This window comes from Tachypleus tridentatus, chromosome 2 (genome assembly GCF_004210375.1).
Source record: "Tachypleus tridentatus isolate NWPU-2018 chromosome 2, ASM421037v1, whole genome shotgun sequence".
NCBI lineage: Eukaryota > Metazoa > Arthropoda > Merostomata > Xiphosura > Limulidae > Tachypleus > Tachypleus tridentatus.
The window spans coordinates 90477242-90504037 of NC_134826.1; the positions used below are offsets into that span (position 1 = coordinate 90477242).

Consider the following 26796-nt stretch of genomic DNA (forward strand, 5'->3'; position numbering starts at 1 on the left):
GTAGTTTTGTTTTAGTGTGTTTATTACTGAATGTAAACACTAAAACAAAACTACTGAAAAAAAAAATGGAAATGACAATAAGTATAATCATAAATGGTAGCCACATGAAAAATATATACAAAGAGAACATTGAGTGAGAATAGCAGAGGTAGCTAGCTGCATCAACAAAGGTAGAACAATACTGTTGGTAGAGTAGCCACATAATATGTACAATTTCAAAAATGGCACAAAATCTACGGAATATATAATCTGGAATGCTAAGTGCAAACATTTTTTTAAGACTCCTTAAGGAGAAAATTGTTTTTGTGTTTCTGCTTTTTTTATACAAAGCCACATTGGGCTCTCTGTTGTGTCCACCAAGGGGAATCAAACCCCTGATTTTAGTTTTGTAAATCCGAAGACTTACCGCTGTCCCAGCAGAGGACTTAAAAGAAAGAAAAATAGCTTTGTGTTGGTGATGGTAAGATCATATCAAAATTACTGAATTAATCTGAGATTGAAGCTAATGATTAAATTGATTTTGCACTGCTTTACATACACTAGAGAAGCAACTGGCTTAGTAAGAGTTTGCAATGTCATAAATACTATAAGTAGAGGAAAGAAAACTGAAACAATTGAATTAATCTAAGCGTGTGACGTTACATATTAAACTAAAAAGATGAAACAACAGGCTTACATAAGTTTGTTTTGTTATAAATACTATAAGCAAAAAAGATAATTCTTCTGTGATGTTATACATATTAACTGGCATAAAACAAACTATGTCTTAATAAGCCTTTTTTGATATTAAAGCTACAGTATGTAACTGGCATATAACAAACTATGCCTTAATAAGCCTTTTTTGATATTAAAGCTACAGTATGGATAAAGTTTAAACACACTTAAATACGCTTACTGACTGCACGTGGTAAAATGTCATTTTAGTTGTGATATTTGTAGGTTTGAGCACACAGACATGTTCCTAGTTTTTAATTATCAGTTTTCACATATGGAAATAGAAACTAAATTTGTTAATTAAGACAGTTTTACTGTCTTTGTTCAACCATATTCCTGTATATACAAAGATATTCATTCTTACATTAGTGGTTTGAAATTAAGAACTCATATAAAGTTGCATTACACTGTTTCCTTTATAACTGTATTATCAATTACTTCATATATACATGTGCATACACACAAAAGTGTATATATCATATAGAAAGCACAGCAGTTATTTTATAAAATGTTCTGTACATTTTGAAGACACATGATTCACTGAAACTTGTATTTCCTTTGCACCCCTTACCATGAAGTAATTCTGTAAATAAATGTGTTCATGTTTTAAATGGATAATTTTATTATCATCGTATATATATATACACACAGACCCAAAATATCTATGTAGGTACACATTATTTTTGCATTTTTAAATTATTAAAAACTTGCTTTTGCTAAACAGACTTTGAATGTATTTCACATATATTTTAGGTTTTCTATAAAAATGTATTTGGCCCGGCATGGCCAAGCGTGTTAAGGCGTGCGACTCGTAATCTGAGGGTTACGAGTTTTCATCCCTGTCGCACCAAACATACTCGCCCTTTCAGCCATGGTGGCATTATAATGTGACGGTCAATCCCACTATTTGTTGGTAAAAGAGTAGCCCAAGAATTGGCAGTTGGTGATGATGACTAGCTTCCCTCTAGTCTTACACTGCTAAATTAGGGACACCTAGCACAAACAAAATTGAAAGCTATAGAAGTTATGGTTTTTTCTAAGCAATGACAATTTTATAACGAGTAATTTATGTTTAATTTCATACTTTTTCAAAGGGTGGTGCATAAAATAGAGAAGACAAGATGTCTAGAAAAAATATGTAAGGTGTATCACACAAGGGAGAATGAGATTTTTTTAATACTGATTTTATAATTAAGTACATAAAAGTTGTATACTATTAAAATATAGATTATTAACTAAGGTTCTATGCTTTACTAATAGGTATAACATAAATAGAAAGTAGTTTTAATAAAATTTTGAATGTATGAGACTAAAATTTTGTGTCATGAACAGTAAGGGATACTTGAAATGAGAGGGTTAATAAAAAAGATGTAACCTATTTCTAAACCAAAAATAAAACTAAAAAGGGATGAACTGATATTTAAAAAAAATTTAAATACTAATTCAGTATCACAAATAATTAGGTTGTAAACATACCATTACTGCTTTACTAGGTTCTTGTCCTGGGTGTATTCTGCGCACATAACCACCTAATTAAATAACAGTATTGTCAAAAATAAATAAATAAAACTCCATTTTAGTACTTTCATAGAAGTATAAAAATATCTAAAGTGCTGCTTGATAAAACTATCTACATGCCTAACAATCACAACAGAGATAATAAACAAGTAATGATCTGTATATCTAATCCTTGAATCACACCAACTACATACTTTATTTTACATTGAAATGTATATAGCAAACAGAACTGATTTAAACATAAATAAAATACACAAAAAATGGTGAAAATTAGCTATAAAAGCACAAAATCTGACAAAGATGTGATGAAAAGGAAATGAATATAGGTCACTCATGACTCACAACAACACTGTGCTTCGCAATACAAATATCTCAAGATGTTCAGAGGATATGAGTAAGTGACAAATGGCTCAAATAATACATTCTACTTTAAAATAAAAACTGCTTCAAACCTGGGTAAAACATGGGTGAATCAGAGGTGAAGGAACTAGATTTAAACAGTTTCCTTGTAACTTGAAAGTCTTATTCTGGAAACTTCTCATGTTGTTCAGAACTTTTGAAATGAGATGTAGTGAGCATATCCAAAATGAATAAACTTTACAGGTAGTTCACAACCTTGAGAAGGAAATAGATTAAAACTAGAGGATAGACAGAACCACCAATGTATACTTATGGAAAAGGAAGATGTTTCAAAGATATTCCAAAACTAGAGAATGTTACAAACCAAAAGAACTGAGTTGATGTTTAGAAAAGTCTGTTATAATTTAAATTTTTTCTTAAAGTATGCAGAAAGAGAAAGTAGAGACAAATAACATTAAAAAGAACAAAATAAAGGACAAAATGACTATATAGTTGTGTATAGCTTTTACAATGAAAATTTCTTGTTTACCACTGAGAGCTTAAAAAACCCAGAAGTATCTGATTCAGTTATAAAATTATTGGATTACTTTAGAAGTAACAAGAACAATAACATGAATACCTTGTATGAGAGCCATGACTGTGCCACTGAAAAGATACATGCGTCCCTGTTGCATTCTTAGGTAAGAGAAAATAAAAATATATATCATCTTAGTTATTAAAACAGTCAGATATGATATTTTTTTATTGTAGTAACCTTTTTCATTTATCTTTTCTTATTCTTCAATGGGAAATTTTCTATTCACAAAATACAGATGACTTGAATAAATTCACAAAAAATGGATAACATTTACACATAAACTTCCTTCTCTTTTTAACGTTACTGTTCTAATGCACATTGGATGATCTTATTTAAATAAGATTAACAAAAAATGGATCCTAACTGAAATTTAACTTAAAAATCACTCCTGAACAAAACAAATAAAAATATATATAAAACATCTTTAAAGGAGGAAAATATTCAAATCATTCATGGTAACACAAGGAAACGCCACAAAAGATACTAGAAAAGTTGTAGTGCAATTCAAAAACAAATGGTATTAACAAGGAAAAAAGTAATCAGAATAAATTATAATAATGAGCAGCATAAATATATTTTACAAGATCTGAAAAAACTCATTTCAAACAAAAATAAAAGACTCCTATAAATAACAATAATAAAATTAGAAAATGAAAATGTAGTAAGAAAAACTGAACAAGATTTAAGTGCACTTTCAAATAGGTTTTGAAATCATAATAGATTAAAAATTTTTATCTACAAATCAGCAGCTCATAGAATAGTCCTTAGTTTTGTTTTCAAGCACAAACTTTTAGCTAAAGGTTTCATCACATTTTGATTAATGTGAAATTTAATTATAGTTTTTTACTCAGGAGATCAAACCCTTTTGATTCATATATTTGACCATACCCAAGGTCTCATAGATTAATTTATTCTAATCCTAAAAGAATTTCAATCTGAGGGTAGGCTAGTAGAGAACCCAATAAGCAATGAAATCAGATATACATACACCCCACATTTGGTATTGCTTCTGCACAAAGGTATAGCTAACAACAAGGGAAACAAAGATTCAAAGATTAATTTATTCTAATCCTGTCTAAAAAGAGTTTCAAGTACATGGCTATTGAAGATATCCTCTTGTTTATTACATTTAGTAATTCAAAAACCATTATGTATTATTAATGTATTATCAATGAATATACATAGTTTAAATAATAATTCTCTATATATACAACCAATGCACCAAAATGTACATATTATTGTCTTTACAGAAACTTTAATTGAGAAAAAAATTAACTTCAAAAATAGAAACGATTGACAGAGTGGAAACAAACATTTGGGTGAAAATAATCATTACTCTATTGGGTTCAATGTTTACTGCATATGAAGATAAGGAATAATAATATTTTGGTAATAAAATTCAAGATAACAAGTTTAGAAGAGATGTGACAGGTTTATCCATTGTGAATTAGGCAACTGAGTTATCTGCAGAAACTGATCAGATGTGAAAAAAAGTTTAGAAGATAAATTGAAGGTAAAAATATTCCTTACAAAAAAGAAAAAAAATGCTGCAAGTAAAACCCAGTTTGACTAGCAAGAGTACAAAACACAAAATGAAAAAAGTATAAAAATTTTAAGAAATTTAAACTGACTGGTGTGTAGATTGTTATGTAGATTATAGAATATCAATAAATTTGGTCAAACAGAAAATCAGAACATCCAAAAGAATGTATGGAAAAAGGTTGGTTGAAAATGTAAAAATTAACAGTACGGATTTCTTTAAATAAATTTAAGTACAAAATATTGGGATGGAATAGAACTCTTGAGGGATGATAAATGAAGACTTGTATTTGATGACAATGAAATGGCTGGATTATTAAATTTTACTTTTTCTTTGGTTTTTTACCAACAAGTATATCAGTTGTATTCCAAGCCTTGAAAAGGTGGCAGATTGATACAAGATTGAGTGAGATGACTGAATTAATTTTGAGTTGGTTAATAACACACTGGAAAGTTGAAAAAAATGACAAGACTCCTGGGCCAAATAACATTTCCCAGTGAGAAAATATGATATAAAGAAAGTTAAAGACTAGATATGTGAGCCATTTGTTGCTATTTTCTGTCAGTCTTTTATGGTGGGCAAATAGCAGAGAATTGGAAGTTAGCTAATGTAATATCACTTTTCAGAAAAACCGGTTACAGTACTTATAGACCCATTTATCTTGCATGTATTATGGGAAAACGTTTGGAAAGTCTGATGAAAGATAATTTGTAATATCATTTAACAAAGTATAGACTTTTACTGGATAGTCTACATGGTTTCACTAAGAGAAAATATTGCCTTTCAAATTTTTTAACACTATTTAAAAAATATTATTGCTTTATGTAGACGAAAGTAAGAGTGCAGCTTTGATGTATCTGTATTTTCATAAGACATTTGACATCCTCATAAAAGGCTTGTAAAAAAAATTCTCCATAGGTGTGTGGGATAAGTTAGAAAATTGGATAGAAGAATGGCTGGGTGTATGAAAGCAGAAGATCACTACAAATGGTGTCCAGTCAAACTGGATTAATGTAAAAACCAGAGTATCTCAGGACTTATTCTTAGGACAAATGCTCTTTTTGATTTAAATCAATGACGTAGATGATGGAATGGTCAATAAATTTTATAAATTTGTGGACGATATTAACACTCCTATGAAAAGTGGGGCCTAATAGGCCCCAGAGCAACTTAAGGTTATTAATATTAGGCTAATAATTTTGTATTTAAATGAAATTGCCATTTAAATCCATTAATGAATGGATTAACGAGATTCCCACTGTCCCTATCTACTATCTAGTGAAACCACAGCCAGGGGAACGGGCTTGGAGAAATCAGGACTAGAAACGTCTTTTCGTAGGAGTGTTAAGGTCTTATTTGTTGCTAACTGTGAAGAGAAGGCCACTGATTTACAAAAGGACTTGTATCATTCAGTGAGCCGGACAAATAAATGAGAAATGGGTTTTAATTATGACAAATGCAAGAAAATGCATAAGGGTCATCATAATTTAATTTATAATTTGGATGGGAATAACATTAACAGTGTTAAGAAGGAAAGGGTGTAATAGATGATCAGTCTAAAGCCATCCAAGCAGTATGGTTGCTGCTTCTAGTGATAACACAAAGAGGATTTTAAATTGTATCTACAGAAATAATGAATAAACATCTAAAGAGGTTATAGTTTCATTATACAGGTTACTGTTTAGGCCACATTTGAAATACTACATTCAGTCTCGCGCTCTTTACCTAAGGAAAGGCACTGAATTGTTTGAAAGGGTTCAGAGAATGGAGTTACAAGAATAGTTCCTGGGTTGAAGGTGTTCTCATATGAGGAGAGGTTAAAACCTTTCAAATTGTTTTTTTCTTAAAAAAGAAGAGTTAAGGAAGAATATAAATGATGTGTTTAAAATTGTAAATGGAATTGATACTGTTAATGCATCATCTTTATTCATAGTTAACAGTGAGAATAGTAGGATCAGGAGACAAGTATAAACTTTGACAAGGTAGGAGTAATTTTCAGCCAACACTATTTTATTTTTCTAATAGGTGGTTCACCTTGGAAATGGGTTGCTTTTAGATATTATGCAGGCAGTAAATCTAAGTGAGCTTAAGAGAAAGCTTGATAGGTACATGAATGATAAGAGCTGGCTTTAGTTTTTTTTTTAATAGCACTTTCACAGACAAGGCACCCAGCATTTGGGCTATATGACATATCTTAATATATAACATCATTCCAGAATGAGCTTAAACTCTATTTTTAGGATGAACTGAAATTCCATATAAAGTTTTATGAAAAAGTTCGCAGATTTAGTAATGCTATCACAAGTTTTTGGCTCTCATACCACACAACAGTAAACCTAGAAAAACGTATATGTAATGTTGTGCTGTTGATGTAGCTGCTTAGCATCTTGGTTAAGATCAAGTAATAGTTTATTGTGTTCTTAGCTACTTGTTTCCTTTCTTCTTTTTTTTCAGAGTAGATACAAAGGCATTGACCTTGGTGCAAGTAGAATAATTCTAATCACCTTGATCAATGGTACTCTACCATTATCAGTACAGCTCACTTACAGTAATGTTGAACAGATTGTACTGTGAGTTAGAACTGAAACAAAAGTTTGATCTCCAATCTCCAATCTCTCTTTCACTTTTTAAATATCATCAACTAATATAGCAGTGCAAGTACAACTTTTCTCTGAATACATTTCTCTGGCACAGCTTGTTGCACATTGATGGCATATGAGAAGAGTTTTGTAGCACTAAATTTCTTACAATTATTGTTTCCAATCACATTCATAAGACCATCTGGATCTCCTCAGAGTAATGCAGTGCATAGAATATTTAATATTATCAAGCAGAACATACACAATTGACTGTTCTTGTCAAGAGCACTGAAACTCAATGCCTTCTATCAAGCTTCTTCATTTGGAAAGTTTGATGTTGCTGTAGATTCAATACCAAATAAATACTGAATGGAATATACATTGTTTTTTCCATGCCCAATGGAAGTGCTACAACAATGCCTTGTTTTCACACTTGAATTCTTAGTTTCTATGTCGTTTCTTTGGTCTTACGAATTCCAAGGGATCTAGAGAAGTATGGCTAAATATTTCATCTTCATTACTTTCCAATGCAATAACATAATCAATCCTTCCTTTTTTGTCTTTATTTGGGCCTTTAATTTGCTCTATGGCTGTTTCCCATAGCTTCTGATGTGATTTTGACCTCTACACTGAACCATTGCACCCACAGTAACATCAAGGGGACTTCCCATTAGTACTGTTCATATGAACTTTGCACTTACAAGCCCTCTTCTTCTTTTCATGTATTAGCATTGCTTTATCAGAAATAGAAGATCAGTAAAATTACTCAATTGTGATAGTATGTCAATTTTCTGGCCAGCCATCAAACTGCTTTTCACAAAGGGTGCAGCAGTCACCTGCTTTTTATCCAGTTAGGTTTTGGTAAAAGTGTTTGCCAATAAACAAATTGATCACAATGGTGTAAAAAAATACATACTGCAAAATCCTGGAAAAATTGTGAAAATTTACTTATCAATAGCTTTAGTTTAAAGAATGGAAGAGACGAGATGGACTAATAGTTTCCATTTTGTCCCCCAAAACATAAATCTTACGTTATGTTAACATATAAGGATATAACAATATTACAAAGTTAGAAATTACAATACCTCTGTAGCGATGCTATGGAATTTTGAGTTTCTAACTTATAAATTTTTATTATTACTAACCAACGAACCCACAGTGAGTTTTTTTGCTATAAAATTTTACTTGCATTCTTGCTTTATGTGTTGATGTTTCTAATATTATAACCTCACCTCCATGGTTACTGTTTGTACGTCTTACCTCTCCTTTTCCCTCCCAATAACTCCTCTACATTTCCCAGAAAAACTGTCTAACACACAAATAGTCACAGCATCTGGTAATTCCTTAGAATATTACTTTATCAAAATATTAAAGTCGTATTAAATATGAGTGTAAAAAAGGTTTTCTATGTTATTTTTATTTTTACTCTGTCTTGGATCTAAAGTTATTTCTGTAGAGATACACCTCTAACTATGTAAAAGGAGTCTCTGGAAAAATGGATTTTGCTGTGAGGAAATTCACGATTTGGAACTTTTCAAGAATGTATATATTGAGATAAGTGTACATATAAAATGTTCAGTAATGTATCAACATAGAAGTTACATAAGTAAGCTTACTCGTATCACATAACTTTAAAATTAAAAATAGAAAGAAATGCATTCACATTAGTAGAGATAAATATAAATTGTTAAAACAATATTGTACAAATATAAATATTTTAACTACTTTTAAGTTTCATTATTATGTACATTCTACTATTCGAGAACAATTAAATTTAAATTTTGATCATATTTTCATTACATCACACAAACTGAACTTGATAGTAAAAGCACTTATAAAAACTAGAATTATAGATCATTTTACAACATGTTTAAAAATTAACCTAAAAATACTAGTTTAGATAACAATTATAATGCATTAAATAACAATGAAATATCAAAGAGGAAAGAGAGAATTGATATATTAGAAAAACAAGGAGATTTTAGCATCAGTTATGAAAATATATGTAAAAGATGCTTCCTAAATATCTATAACTTGTGTAAAAAATAAAGGCAAAAAAACTAAAATATGGATGATAAATGTATTGCTAAAATATATGTAACACAATAATTAAATAATAAGAAAATGAGAACAAAATATAAACCCATAATGAATTTGCTGAATCAAATCAAACAGATATTTTGATAGCAAAACTAATATCAAAAACTAATAAAATTTAATAAACAGGATTACTGGAAGCAAGTCCTAAATTTCCAAGCATTTAAGTCAATAACAGGAATATTAATTTTAATGAACAGCTGCTTAAATTACAAAAAAATTAAGCATTTTTCCAAAATAGTACAAAGGAAATTTTTATTTCAAATACAAACAGACAAAATATAATATTTAAAAAATATATAACTGTAAATTAAATGTTCTTACATTAATTGATAAAGGTAATAGAAAAATGGAAAATCTGCAAGAAAAAACAAAATAGAGGCAGAAATTTTTAAACACAAGAATGATAAATTAGCATTAATAATAACATATAGGTAATATACCAAGAAAAAGTTAAATCACACCAAACAAAATTAAAAACAATTTTACTGTACACAATAAAATGAGCAGGCATGATCCTTTTGTAACATTATCATAAATAAGTTGATGTGATTTATAACAAAACATTTTCAAAAGTTAATGATTTCAATGTTAATAAGTTACTAATACCAACAAACACAACTATATAACTTTTTTAGCATAACTAAATGAATTATAGTTGAAAATGATTTACAACAGTTAGTTTAAAATGTTAAAACCTCACTGATGCAATTAAGCTCATATAACTGTCATGTGCTTTGTGCAATTAGGGTTAAATCTGAAAGTTTTTAGTGTATGTAATTTTTTACTTCAAACTTTTAAAGATATACCTGAAAAACTAAGCATTTAATTAAGAGATATAGAAATTAAAGTTATCTTTAACTATTTAAAAATTTATTTACTTTATTTGTTAAATATTGTTAATGTTCAAAACTCCAAATATTGTTTTCATACATATCCCACCTCATATTGTTCTTTACAGACATGTCAAGCACTTCACAAAGAACCAACAGGTAACCCTGAATGTGTTATGGTGTAAAAGGAAAATAAAGTAAAATACAGATTGTGTTAATGGTGTAAAACTAAAAGTAAAATAAAATGCAGATTGTGTAAGGCAAGAAAACAAAAATAAATTTCAAGTGCACAGATAACTAACCATGATTATCAAAGAGATTAATAATATTATATACACCCTTTTCTTACCTTGTATAGTTAAATCTCAGATGAGTCATAAAAGTAAGGGAATATTCCAGCCCCGAATAAATAAATAAATAGAGAAAATATATCAGGCCAGTACGTTGGAGTAAGCCTAAATCTGAAAAACAACAGTTCACAGTCTTGATAAAATAAAACAAATTACATACAGTTCAGCACAGATAATACATAAATTTAACACAAAAACTATATTTGAACAAGCATTGAAAACTTCTAGTACAATCTGACAATTAAAAGCTTTTGAAAATTAGTTTCAGAAATATGGTACTAAAAATTTCACTTATAAATTTAAAGGTTACAGCTACTAGAAAATGGTTTTGTAGCTAAATATTAGCAACTGTAGTGGTAAGAGTTGGCACTTTCTCAGATGGTATATTGGACTAGTTAATTAGTTTATCATATAACTGGAATACAGATTCAAGAAGAAAAATAACTTTAACTTGCTTTGCTTTTGTATAGTAGTAAGACTGTACTCAAAAGGGTTCTACTTTAGTCCTCTATATGCATCAATAGTAAGTTGCAATATGAACCCATTTATATTGCTGATTTGCTGTATAGGGTATGATCCACCTCCAGCAGTTGAATGCAAGTGTGCCATATACAATGTATGCTTTGCAAAATTTTCTCATGTTTAGAGCAGTTGCAGCCCATGGATTAAAATATAGGGTTTGTATTCCTATAATGAACAGAATGCAAACTGCCCATTATTTAGTTTTGCATCATCCAAAACATATTTAATTATAAAGGCTATTTTGTCACGTTTTGTGTTCAACTCATCTTCTCACTTTAGAACATTTTATTTAAAAACTTATTTTTTTACTTATCTAACCAATCATCTATGAAATTTTGATGTAGCAAATTAATACAAAATTATTAAATAATGCCAGTCAAATTCTTCAAGTTAAATGTTCTTGTTTTAAATATATACTTATTTCAAGCTTGAACATGCCACTCAGTAAGCACTACGAAGTATATATGAAAAATTTAATATTACAATGTCTACTGGCAAGAATTATTCAGATAAATCAGCAGAGCTGTCACTTAAGCAAGTTAACACTAACCATACAGACTTATAATGTTGAAATCCCAAGTTTGATTCCCCACAGTAAACTGAGCAGATAACTCATTGTGTTGTTTTGTGTTAAAACAAACAAATATGCAAAATCAGTAAAGCTGTGAGGTTATACGCATTCCTAGGATTCTTAAGGAGATAATCATTTTCTATGCTAAAAACAATCCAAATTTCATAAGTTTACATTAAGCCACAAGTGATTGCACTTGTTGAAAGACAAGAAAACTATCTGTGAAAAGTTAAACTAAAAATATTTCTGTTTAGTTTGATAATTGAAAAAGTATACTACCTTAGAGTGCAATTATCACAGTACTACCAGAATCCTTAGCCTCAATATTCACCTATTTTTATTAAACCTTAAAGAACAGGAATTCATCTAAGATTAATTTATTATAAAGAGCTTCCAAGTCAGAAAAAGTAGAAAGATATGCTGAAAAAGTTAGAAACAGATGTACAAAAGGAAGATTGAATAAAAAGTAGATTTATGATATGGTTTAGTACAACTTATTCTGATTAAATTATATTTCACTTCTATATTATTAGCACATCTTTCACAAATTTGGTTCACTTTATAACAACTATTACAGTATTTCCACTTAATTTACTTACTCCATTTTATTCCTCACTTTTAATATTTTAAAAAGCTAGTGAAACTATAGCCTTATCATAAAATCTATGTTAATCTATAGTGAAAAGTCATAATGGATATGAACTTTTGATTTAAAATAAGCTCTTGTGGTACACACACGTTCTAAATTATATCAGGTAAAAGATGCGACATATACTGAAATTTAAATATAAAAAATTTAAGCTAAGTGAAAAGTACAGAAGTTTAGAATTCTGATATCTCACGAGCTAATGAACTAGCTACAATGCCAATATGATTGATTATATTGCAAACCTTGCATTAATGTTGTAGAACATCAAAGAAATTCAACATTAATCTACTAAAAAACTTGTTAGTATTTGTAAGAAGGGGGAAAACACATCTCTACTGTATGTACTGTTTCTGTCAGTGGTCATTACTATCATATTAGCTGCGAAATTTATGTTTTGTAGACTATGTTAGTCCCCTCATTACATTCAGTGTCAAAAGAATGAAAAATATTTATTTCACCAAAAGTACGAAATACAGTCACACCTATTGTGCAAGGTCAAGATGGACAAAAAAATACATTTTGAATTTTATAGCAAAACAGATCCCAAATTTTACAGAACATTAAGTTGTATCAATGTGTTTGGATTACACTGTCTGAATAGTTTTGTAACTTGAAGAAAATCAGCACAAAACCACAATTTAAATTAGAGGCTAAATTTGTTACTTAGATTACAGATAAACAGTCATGTATAATAAATGATGTCTTTGTTTTTTTAAAAGTATATAAAAAACATCACAGCAAAGGAACTCAAAGTGTGCTTTTTTTCATCAATGGCATACTTCTAAATTTTAGTATCAGAGTCCCATCAAAATCTGACTAACATGTAATCTCACCAACAGGGTAAATATTTGCAGAACTAATTATTTCAGACTGTTTACATTAGTAATAAATTGGATATGCATACACTATAGAGGGGAAAATACAGCTTGACTTTCTTCAAATTAAGCAGCAAGGGCAAACAATACTTTGCATACTTCTTATTCTGCCAACATTAATAACTTAAAAAAAAAAACCATCGTGTGCTATATAAATAAGCCTTTTACAAATGTATGTTTTAAATCCACAGTATAGTTTCAAAATGAATTTTAATTGTTCAATACCATGAGAAAGAATGACTGTGTGTGCTGAGAGGTCTGGATAAATCACAGTCTGTTTTTTGACACCACAAGAACTTGATTACAAAAGACACTTCATGTTACAAATATACTGAATAAGTTAATTTGTTTGTCCATATTTAGTTACTGAATTATTAAAATCCACCTCTAATTTCAGCTGTCGAAGTGGCACTCTGACAAAACTACACCCCTGCAAGTTTTGTGATTACAGCATTAAAATTGTAAGTTTGAGATTCGAAAGAAAAAGTGCAGATAGTACAATGTGACGTGCTTCAATTGAAACATTTTTTGTTGTTTAGCTTTTATTTCAAGACAACTTTAACTCCCTTGTTATGAGCTTAAACAATTGAAACAAATTCACATCATCAAAGTAACCATCAGTTTTTGTACAAAAATTTTGTCTTGTGTGTCTTTACAACATGTGGAAAGCTTTCAGTAAACATTACCAGCCATTTGTACATAAAAAAAAAAAATTTATTTGAGTATCTTTACTGAAAAATTGTAACATCGATCAATAGTATTGAATCTACGAGTACAAAGTGATATACACATTAAGATAAAAAAATGCTTCTCTTCATCAGAAAAGTTTCAAATTTTGTCTGTGTATATCTAAAACCTCCAAAATAAACTTCTCTTATTTTCTCTGCTCTAACTATATACAGTGTTAGTAAATTTGAACAACCACATGTTCACCATACAAAATTAGTAACTAAATTTAAATTAGCCTTTTGTCTTTATAGAATAAGGGCAAATTGAATCTAGAATTGTTTATCCTATATAGATGAAATCTTGTAACAGTATACATTTGTTTATACTTAACTTTTTCCATGAAGACATCCTTTATTATTGCAATATATGAATAAAATTGCATAAAAACAGAGGTAATAATCCAAATTTAAACATTCTACATGTTTTAAGTTCTTAACTTTATCAAGCAATATTAAAAACTACATATCCTGGAATTTCACAAGTATCAGAATTGTGACTTTTGCTCTGTAGATATCCCCTTATCTTTAATTTAATTGCCAACTCTCCAAGAAGTATTAAATTTAGTATAAATTACTCATTAGAATATTGTCGACACTCAGGAAAAGATGTTCTTATAGACTTCAATCATAATTGGTTACAGAGCCATAAACTAGAATATCAAACCCATATGTCACATCCTCTCCTTAACAAATTGCCAAATGTTCTCTCTGATGTTTAATAAATTATTTATAACTAATATAAAGCCAATGTTTTAATCTACCAAACTATATATATTATAATACATTGTTTTCTATATAGAGAACTGTTTAATTTATTTCAGTTCAAATTTTATTCTCATGAGAAACACATCAAGTTTAGGTGAGTTTTAATAACTCTTGCTTCATAGTAAGAAAGCCAGAAAAACTGAGATAATTATGGAATATTATCTGCTTTTTATGTTCTATTATTTTTTTGTTCTTTGTTGCATTATTTAGTTAAATAAGTTATTTAGTGTAGTAGTAACATTAGTCACAAATTAGGGTTAAGTGTCACGAACAGTCAACAACAAAAGAAACAAAACTCAGGTAATCAGTGATGTTGAGAAAACCCACTTTTAAAGAAAAATATATATGTAAAAATGGCTCGTTTGGATTGAGAAAATATTTTACGTAGAGGAGCAAACAATGTTTTGATCTTCATAGGTTGACCTTCTTTTGTGAACCTGATGATGACCGAAGAAGGTCGAAAGTTGTTCGCTCCTCTACGTAAAATATTTTTTCAACCCAAACAAGCCGTTTTTACATATATAAAACTCGGGTAAGTACTTTCTTGTTTTTCACGTATAATTTTGATTAATTACAAAAGTAGCTGTAATATAACAATTGGAAATTTTAAAATTAGATAATGTTATATTAGGCAAAATTAAAGAAAAAACTTGCAAGAAGCCTGTGTAATATGTAATTCAATAACACAACAGGAGCTACATGTTTGCCAATTGATTTACCACTTATGTGACGAGTATTTGTCAGACTGGGTTCAAAATGCAATAAAACAAGTAGAAACAAATGCATACTGTTACAAGTTTAAAACTATTTAGGATAAATGAAGTTTCACGTTACAATTTCAAGTCATTCTAGAAAGAAAAAAAAAAGGTAACTTAGAGTTGTTTTGTACTTTCTTTGTGGCTATTATAACAGAGCCATAGCCAGTCATTTCTGTACCCTTGGCAAGTTTTCACAAACTGCTTCCACTCTCCCTTTTTTACCCATGCCCATTCATACTAAGAGACCAGTCAATCTGCAAAGATTCATATAGTGTACTGGACTTTGAATCTGCCTCACATTTTCACAGCAGACATCCTTGCAGAAGAAATTTGTTAATGTCACTATTCTATCAAAATCAAATCCTTCATAATACAGATAATTAATAAACATATTTTATAGATAACTACTAGAACATAAATGAATCACTCAATGAATCAGTGCAATTTAAGTCCAATAAATCTCAGTTTATAATTTACTTCATAGCAATGACAGATACAGTAAATACCAAATTACCCTGTCAAGCATGCTTCTTATAATTTTTGGTAGCCAGCAGAATTTTAGGATGTCTCAGAACATTGAACATGATATTTCTTAAGCCCTATTTTTCTTTTCCTAAAATCATACAGATATTATACACAGTCTGTAGCTAACCTGAATGATAAGTACCACAGCACTAAAAAATATAAAATACTGTAAAACCTGTCTAAGCCAGAAACTGCATAGGGCAGAAACCTGTACAAGCCAAAAATGCCCTAAGATTTCTCTTATAAAAGACTCTCTATATAGCAGAACCTGCATAATGCAGACAGAAAACTATCTTTCACCTACCTCATCTATCAACAAGTATGATTAGAACCTGAGTAAGACAGAAAAAATGTTTAAATATTAATTTATTATTTAATTAATAATTTACTTAAATATTAATAAATTCTCGGACATTTTATTACAGTAAATATTGATTAAATACATTGTTCTTTTTTCTGCCATCATTATTTTTCAGTTAAATTAAATTCATTATTTGTAGAAATGTATTTGTCTTTTAACTGCAAAATTATATTTAAATAATTCTTATGAAGAAAATAAATTCCTATTTTCCCTAATTTTAAAATATAGGGAATATTTACCATAGGTAATAGATAAAACTGAAAATCTGCTCAGTTTCAAAAATTTAAGGAAGAATCAACTTCTTGTGGAATGAAAACCGAATAATAAAAGCTTGGATGACAAGTGCTGTATTTGAGGAATTTTTGAACAAATTAAACAAAAGAATGGAATATTCTACTTTTTATAGATAATGCAACTTGTCACCCAAAGTCAACTTTCAAATGTCCATTTAATCTTTCTACCTCCATTTACAACATCAGTTCTACAGCCACTAGATAAGGAGTTATACAGTGTATAAAACTGAAATACAGAAAGCTGATGCTTCAGCATATTATTACAAACATGGACGACTATAAGAGGTACCTGAAACAACCATGAAAATTGATGTGTTAGATTCAATTGCATTTCTAAGTCATTCAACCAAATGCATAAAAGATGAATGCATAATAAAATGCTTTCAAAACTGTGGATTTATTCTTGATAATGATGTAGATTGTGGGGGAAGTTGTTTATTATAATGATTCTAGTGAAATCCAAACTGATTGAGAAGATTAACGCAAATGATTCTATGACCGTGGAACGTTTTGTGAATGTTGACAAAAATGTTTTAACAGAAACTGACAAAATTGATTTAAAATCTATAACAGAATTGCAAGATAAAACAGTGTGAGAGATTCAGAAGATTAACAAAATGGAAAAAATAGGGAGGAAATAAAAATTCCACCTTCATCGCAAGTGTTAAGTTATATTAACACTATCAAATTGTATCCAAAAATGAACTTCATGAAAATGCCGTAGAATTGGTGTTCTCTTTTAACTGCATAAGAAAGCCCATTAAAACAACAAAACAGTTGAAATTGGACATTTTCTTCAAATGAATTTGATTAAGATTTTGTGTACTTGTATATATTTGGAATGTCTATTTTTGTTCTTATTTTAATAAATATAGCATAAACAGTATAACTTTATTCACAAAAGTCTTACTTCCCTTGAGTCAAGCAAGTATAATGTTCCACTCAAAAAATTATATATAATTAAGGAAATTCATGTTCACTATGTCTAAGCCAGAAATTTTACTCAGTCTCTTGCAATTCTGCCTTAGAGAGGTTTTACTGTATTTATATGGTATACAGAATGAGAAGACGTACTTGAAGAATAAGGAGTGAAGACAGGAATTTAAATACTAAATCACACTACATAGAATAAGTTATCTTGCTTAATTTGAGTGATATGTTCAAATGTTTTTTCTATTTTACCTCCAGTCTGTAGTTCTGCATAAACTACTGAATAAGAGGTTTAGGCTCCAAACAAGCAGAGAAGAGTGAAACAAAGATGGGGAAGAGAAGCGTGGAGGTCTCCTCCATGAACAGCTGAAGACCATGCTAGGAAGAAATGATTGAGAGAAGTAAGGTCATGAAGTTAAAGGAAATGGTAAAGGAGGACTTGTTAGCATAAAGATTTGAACAATGACAACCACAAGACTGAGGAAAGATGAATATGCCCAAATTAGAGGCAGAAGTTGCAGGTGACCAACAGCTTTAATGGTCGTGGGTAAGAGCATGTAACAGGATGACACTAAGATCCCGGACAGGCATGGAAACAGAGCAAGTATGTTTAAGAATAAGTAAGGACAGAACAGGATGGAAAGAATGTAGGAGGAAACATCATGCAGTGGTGAGCCCACAAAATTGTGAAGATAAGGCTGTCCAATGACTAGGAGAGTAAGAACCTAGTAACAGAAAGAGAAATGTCTGAAAATAGAATGATCAGAAGGAAGATGTGGACAAAAGTGTCAAAAGCCATATCCCCTTGTGGGTAAAACAGTGAGGTAAAATGATTCTCAAAGTTGGAAATTAAAGAATAACCAAATGAGAAATTCTGGTTTAAGAGTTAATGAGACAGACTAATTCAAAGATGAAGGTGGAAAAGAAAGATCCCATAATGGAAAGAAGACAGATGTTGAAGCAATAGAGTACACAAGTGGCAAAGGATGAGGGGGTTAAAAAGAGGTGACATCAAAAAGGAAATGAAAAAGCCAGTCAAAGGGGTACCACAAAGAGGAAATGATAAGGAGAGACAAGCCATGACTGAGATATGAAAAACAAATGAACAGAAGAGAGGAAACATGAAACATAGGGGATTGGCACAACAACAATGAATGAAGTCTCCAAGAAAGCACTCCTAATGGAAAGTATAGAAGATACATTCTGTGAGACACACCAAGTTTTGCCAAGAGAGGCAGTCTACAACCTGGCTTATCGTATATAGTACATGGTAGGTGAAGAATTGGTCCAAAAAGAAAGTTTCAAGGGTGGAAAGAAAGGAGGTTCTTTCAGTGATGTCGAGAAACCCACTTGTTGAGAAATTTATATGCAAAAACGGCTCATTTGGGTTGAGAAAATATTTTACATTACATTTTTAGGTTACGTCAGTAACCTGATGATGACCGAAGAAGGTCGAAACGTTGTTCACTCTTCTATGTAAAATATTTTCTCAACCCAAACGAGCCGTTTTTGCATATAAAAAAAAAAGGAGGTTCTTTATTTGATTCCCCCAAAAGAGTTAGTTTTAAATTTGTAAGCATATGCTCAAGACATATAGAAGATTATTAGCAAACATTACAATACTTTCATACATAAAATATCCAATTTCTTTTATTAGTGCTTAAGGTTTGTTAAGCAATGTTTTTCTCGTGACTTTTTTATTTTTGTATGTTGCCTATTAGACATGCAAAGTAATTTTCATTTTAAGATTAAAATTACTTTTGTACATTGGAACACTTTCAAATTACACATGCAAAATCCTTATAATGTCCAGAGAGTTTTATCAAATGTTTCTTTAGAGAAAACTTTGTTTTGTTACTTTCACTAACAAATCACTGTATGGGTTCAGTCAATTTATTAGACCTTGTAACCACCATATAAAATTAGGAAATAAATATAAATATGCCTTTTTCATTCTAGAATGATTACAGATTATAAACCAAAAACATGAATGTTTAGATCAAAAAGCTTAAATCTCATAATGTTAAACATTTATATTGATTTATTATTTTTATTACAATGACCTATAAGTCATACCTGGTTAACAATAAATAAGTTACATTGTAGCACATATGCACTCATGTTAACAACCATAACCAATAATATAAAACTGACCTTTAGTTTTTACAAAGTAACCTATTTTGTAAAATACAGTCACATTTCAATTATCATAAATTATACATCTATACAGACTATTACTATTTAAAAACAAGTTCTTAAATTTATTTTTGAACAATTAATACACAGAACAGTAAATAAAAAAATAATGCAAACAATTATCTCTTCTACATTCAAACAACAACACACATCATAAATTACTTCAGTGATACCACAGAATTCCATTATAATTTATCAAGTTTAATAACTAAGCTGTATTTGTTCCAAAAGAACATTTCCAAAAATGGAAAGAGGTAAGAAAAAGACAGTGTGTTTGATTCACAAAATATAGTGATAGTTCAGCAAGGAAAAAAGATAAAAGGTTTTAATTTTATATTCTAGCTTGAGTTTCTAATTCATACAAAAAATACAGGCTTTGTATTTTGACGTCACAAAGATTTAATTTGAACCAGTGCTGCATTCAACATCCCATATGACAAACAAAATCGATGTTTAGGTGTGTTTAATATGTACTTTTAAATTAGGACATCAAATAATGTATAATCTAAAATTTTGATTGGTAATCTGCAGTTAGATACCAAAATTAAGGAGATAAGTTAATAAAATAGTAGTTCAATAAAATTTTGAATGCAATTCAACAAACGTGATGGCATGGCTTTTGATCCATGACCCACTGCAACAGGGTTAAGAAAAAACTATGGAATTGTTAAAAAGAACATACTGAAAAGATTCACAAAAGAGAGTTAATAATTGGATCATGTTCAACAGTCTACTGGAAGTTTAGGCATGTAGATATGGTGAGAGAACTTGTCTGAGGTTTATGTTCCAGATGTAAAGTTGATGTTCAGGAATTCTCCCCAGTAGGACGGGAAAGAATCAGTTTGATCAAACAAGTGATCAAAACATCACAATAGTTCTAAAAGCTAATCTTTTGTTTTGGTTTTTTTACTTAGTGTAAAAGCTAAAAATTGTAATAAAATATACTTTTATCTTTTGATTGAATAATTTTACAATATCTTCTTTGGGTCATATGCACAATTTCATATCTTTACCTTTTCAGTTATAGTTTATTTTTAATGCTTTATTTTCCTTTTACATTCTTTATCACTGATTATTTATGTTGATACACATCAACATGTGCCAACAAGCAATATAGCATTAACATTAGCAGACACAGCCTTAGCTTCAAGCAAGATATAGTTTGTTCTTGCTAAATTTACAAATACTGGTAATGAAACAAAGTACAGAATAAATTTTTAAAAATCATTAAATTTTCAAATATTTAGAACAATTATGGTAATTCAGTGAAACATACAAGTAAAACTGAAATGCAATTTAACTGTTATGTTTGATCAAACTAATATATATAAGGTGAGAAAAAAACAATTTAGTTCAAGATATTCTGCTCTCAACAACAGAATAAGCTTTAATTTGCTTCAGTTGTAAATTAATATACAAGCCTACATTTACATTTAACTTAGCAACATTCCAACAATAAATCTGCTCTTTCTATTAGTTATAACAGGCCTCAACAAATATTTTCAGATTTAAGAGCCAGCCTCAAAATTCAGAAACTAGTAAACCTAACTTTACTACTGTTTGTACCAGGAAATGAGGGTTACACTAATGCCTTGATTATCTGTAATATTCAGTTTGCCTGGATCAGCATAGATAATCAATGCACAAATATATATTTATTTACTTTCACAGCAATGGATGCATGCTAACAATCACATGATATCAGCAACCACTTGATTGCATTTCCTGAACTAACTGCCTTTGGTCCTGCCCAAGTCTAAATAAGCACAATAATTGGTTGAATTGAAAGGAAGAAGAAAAATAAAAATGCTGTGAAATCACTAAAGCATTGTGCAACTGCAGTACTTCAGTTCTGAAAAAACATGAAGTTTTGCATCTGCCACTAAATTCTTAGAAAAAAAAAAGTTTGATTTAAGACTCAAAGATTGCAAAAAATAGTATTGAACTTCCAAAAGTACAGAAACACTTTCGTTTGAAGTTCTATTTAGCACAGCCCAATGCACAAATAAAATAGGAGAAAATACTAGGCACCATGAGGAAATTTTTAGTTGCCATGGTGACCTGGCACCAAATATTTGTCAAGGACTGGGTTGTAAGCATGCCATTCAACTTAAAAAAACTGTCTGCTTAGCAACATAACTTCTACATGATTTATATGGAACTAAGGAAATTTTAAAGGTTTTTTCTTCTCAAGAACAAGTTCTAAGAATTTACTCAAATTTCTCGTAAATAAACCATACACTGTACTTTGAACATTTGTAGAAAATCGTCTCCACTAGACCTACAGTTTCTTCTATACATGATCTTAGTTAAGATTCATAATGAGAACATAATGAAATATCAGAACAAGTTTTAAACTTTAAAGTTTTCTTTTGAAATACAAGAATAAGAACTTACATAAAATAAAAATAATACTTGATAACAATAACTTCATTAAAATACATTGACGTTAAAGTGGTTGAGTTAAAAATAGAATGTAACATAGTAGCACAAGCAGAAAGATGTTTAAAAATGGCATCATCCTGACACAACTCATAATCCTACTACATTAAATAATGTTTATTTAACTGAATAACACACCTAAGATTATCACATAACACACACAGAAAGCAATGTTTTATAGCAATCATAATTTTTCTGGCTTTTTAATCATGTGATAAAAACTCATAAAAAACAAATTCAGCTAAACTTGACAAATGTGATTCCCATGAGAAAGCTTTTTAACTATAGGAAGATTGATAAGTCTCCATAAAGAAAATAATATGTCACTAGGTTGACTAAAACTGGCTTTCTAGCTGTGTGATAAAAGCTTCTAAAAATTCAGCTATATATATTTATTTACTCTCACAGCAGTATATTAAAATTGGGTCATCTCGTTAGGATTAATGGTACTACTACATGAAACAAGTTTTATTTAATGAAATAACACACTTGAGGTCATCGAATAACTTTATACATAACACACACACACAAATCCAAATAAATCTATATTACCCTTTTTTTTCTTTCCAGAAAGACTTCAAATTGTAAGATGAAACTACATTTGTTTATTCTGAATAGCTTTAAACTCATAACAGTAAACATAGGACATATCTGTAATGATCTTATAGCCACAAATCTCTATCAGAGCATGCCTAATGAAAGATACAATTCTTCCATATTTCTCACATATCCGCTAAGTTATATATTCAGTGTATACTTGCCATTTGGGGACAGTAAAATAGGCTTTTAAATACCAGCTGTAATAAGATCAAGCCATTTGCTAATGTGCATGCCTTATGAAATATTTTTATTATACCATTATTATTTTACCTAATCAAAAATTCAGAAAGGCTGAGGTATCATAAATGCATATAAAAAGTAATTCCAGTTAGAAGACAGTAGTATTAACACACACACATTAACCTACATATGACAGATTTGCTACATCCTAAGTTTAAGTGGCAGGCAATGCAAGTTATCACTAATTTTTTTTTTAACCAAAACAGAAATTTCAAAAAGGCAAACTATAACATTCACAAAAAACAACATAATAATGTCATTTACAAAAAGTCAAACCAATAATTGGCAGACATTTTACAAAAAGGTTGTCATCTCTGTCATTGGATATATTAGGCATTCTATAATTGTGCCCAATTTCATGCTTTTATAATGAAAGGTACAATTTCTCCATATATATATATATATATATATATATATATATATATATATACACACACACACACACACACACACACACACACAATGCATATTTACCATTTATGGCCAGTAACCAACGCTTTTATACATTTAAAGTAATAAGATCAAACAGGGCTAGCATCAAAGATTGGATAAAAATTAAGAAAACATTTCACGTTAAGTTTCTCTCTCTTAACATGGGTTCAGTGAAATTGCTTGTGTGAACACTGTTTAATATACTTTCAATACTACTAACTTTTAATATGGTATGTATCTTCACAAAATTTGACAAACTTTCAGTAAACATTATGTGTCTTTTATATATGAAAAATTTTTTTTTTAGTGAATTATTCTTAATAAACACTTATCTATGAATATATTAAGTTTTCATTTTGACTAGTCTGAGCACCAAGTGATTTTCATGTTAAGATTGAAAATACTTTTCTCCATCTCATTTCATTTGCATAGTGTTTTAAACCTCATGAATACATTTCAAATGTTTTTTGACAGTAGAACTTTACATTTTATCTTTTTTTTTCTCATCCCTAACTTTATACATTAATATACAAAATAAATTACCCCTTTTTTCCTTTCTGGAATGACATCAAGTTGCAATATAAAACATTTGTTTATCCTACATAGCTTTGAACTTGTAACAGTATACATTTATTTATACTTAAATTTTATTGTTTTACTGCCCTTTGAACTGTGTCTTAGTACTATTCATGCAGTTATAAGTTGTAAATTACTTTGGCAACATGTCTCATGTTTCGTTATTGAATTACATTACTCACAAGCTATTCAGATTGCTCATGTGTGTGCCTTGTGAATCATTTTCATTATATTACTATTTTTTCACCTAATTCAACTTTAACTAGCATAAACAGTTTCATATTTTGACATTTTAGTTACCTTTACAGTAAAAATAAAAAATACGCATGAAGAACAAGGCATTAAGTAATTACCTGTGCCTTTTTTTGCCATTTTATGTTGATGACACTTAACCCTATTGTTACAAGTCATAGGTCAAAGGCCATGTCGTACTACTATTTCATGAATTTATATCATTACATTTGGTATCAAACTATAGAATATCATTCAAATTTTCATATTTTCATAAAAGTTAGTCTCTTAATTTTAAATATTTAAAACACACATATAAACACTGATTTTTGTGTGTCACGTGGTATGTTGAATGCAGCACTGGTTCAAATTAGATGTTTCTGATGTAAAAATACAAAGACTGTAGTTTTGTGCAAGTTAGGAACTAAAACTACCAATATTTAAAAGCTATGATTCAAAATAAAAACTTTCTATCTTTTCTATATAATTAGATTGCAATAACATAGTGAATCAAACAATGGCACCCCACTTTTCTCCTTCAAGTTTTGGAAACAGTCCCTTACATACACTTAGTTCTTTATACAGCATGTGAATAACCAGTCAAAAGCTCAAAATGTCACACAAGTGCTTCCCCAGACATTCTCAAATATGACAGAATCCTATCTTTATTTTGAAACAATTCTTCATGCTAGTAGTGTTGAGTCTTTAACCGATTAGAATTTTTTTTCTTCTTCTTCTCCTTGCATACAGCTATATTACCAAATTTGATAAATTATAATGGACTTCTATGGTATCAATATGGTAATTTATTATGTTTTGGTAATTCAAACAAATATATAAACCCTAAAAAAAAAATTTTGTTTCACATCCTCCCTGTGCAAAATTTCTTAAGGTCTAACAACCTTGGACAAGCAGCAACCAAGTACAAAAGTTGTAACTAGTAGAGATAAGTATTTGCTTTACTTCTTTATTTACTGTTCTATGTTTAAAGAAAAACAAGTTTAAAATCTTATTTGTAAATAGTAATAATGTACATGCATATACAATGTAATATAACTGAAATGTGACTGTATTTTATAAAACACTATCCACTAAAACACAGTCAAGAAAGGTCGCTTTGTAAAGACTAAAGAAGGTAATTATTATATTCTTGAATATAGTAACAAGTGCACATACACCTCATCATTGCAACTTCTATCTTAGCCAATAATGGTTGAAAGATCAATATAATAAAAATAATAAATGTAAATATTATGACATTTATGTTCTTCACATTAAATGTATTTCAGTTACAATTTGTAGTAATTTTAGAAAGAAAAAAACACTTTATATCTACTTCCTAATTTTTATGGTGATTATGATATTGGTAAAATCAACTGAATGTTTACAAAGATTCTGATTTGATAGTAAAAATAGCAGATAATAGTTTTTTTTTACCTTAAAAAACATTTGATAATTGTCAGGAAATTAAAAAATGTTCTCATGCATAAAAGTATTTCAATCTTAAAATGAAAGTTACTCTGCATGTTGCCTAGTCAACATTCTGAAAGTAAAAAATTTAGGTGAAAATTTTAATTAAAATATCTTTATACTTATTATAAGACCTGATATTTTGTATAGGAAAGTCTTGTGATGTTTACTAATAACCTGCAAAATTGTATATATATATATATACATTATCAAAAATCACAGCATAATTACTCTCACAGATACTTTAGAAGTTATGAGTTGGGTAGATTCTACCTAACTTACAACAAAAGGATTAAGCCTTTTTTATTTTTTATACTAATGGTAGTATTGCACTAAATACTTTTTATTTACTTAAATAATGCACCAAAAACACAGAATGGTAACCTGTGAAAATCATCAATGTCTCATAACTATCACAACTTTTCTGGCTTTCTACCTATATGAAACAAGAGTCTATATAAATTCATCCAAACTAGTCTGCAAGTTTCCTGTGGGGGTGTAGCTTATACTGAAAGAGAAATTAAGAATTCTCTATACAAAAAAACAATATAATATATCCATTGATATATGGAAACCTTAGCTTTCTATTGGTTTTAAATAATACAGTATTAAAGAGAAAAAACTATTGACAAATCCTGAAAAACAGGATGTGGTAAGTGGAATCTGATTTTCTATTTGATGGCTCTGTAACCAAACAAAATTGAAGGCTATTATAATCACGCTTTGTCCAAGCAATGACAATATTATAATGAATAATTTACATATTGTAGGGAGAGTGAAAAATCAGAGAATAAACCTACAGGAAAACTGTCACATTTCTCTTACTAGGGGTAATTTAAGATTTTTTAAAATATTTTTATAAAATCAAGAAATTAATAAAACATGGATTATTAGCTAGACATTTATACAATACTAATTGCAATAATATGAACAAAAATCAGTTTAATTAAATTTTGAATGTAACTCACTAAGCATTTGACTTCCACTGTAGAGAATGCCCAGGAAGAGGGATAAGTTGAAATACAAATATTTCATAAAACATTTTTTTCATCTGGATGTCTACA

The 26796-nt window shown here is 29.4% G+C and overlaps 1 protein-coding gene across 3 annotated transcripts in view; it reads right to left on the reverse strand.

The window, feature by feature from the left end:
- Nucleotides 1-26796, reverse strand: part of rtet (major facilitator superfamily domain-containing protein rtet) — a 105416-nt gene that overhangs the window by 28045 nt on the left and 50575 nt on the right. For all 3 annotated transcript variants that reach the window (XM_076489287.1, XM_076489286.1, XM_076489288.1), the window contains 3 exons: nt 10568-10679; nt 3212-3267; nt 2191-2243 (listed from right to left, as the gene is read on the reverse strand). In XM_076489287.1, coding sequence (XP_076345402.1) covers nt 2191-2243; nt 3212-3267; nt 10568-10679 — 221 coding nt within the window. The remainder of the gene's footprint in view (nt 1-2190; nt 2244-3211; nt 3268-10567; nt 10680-26796) is intronic.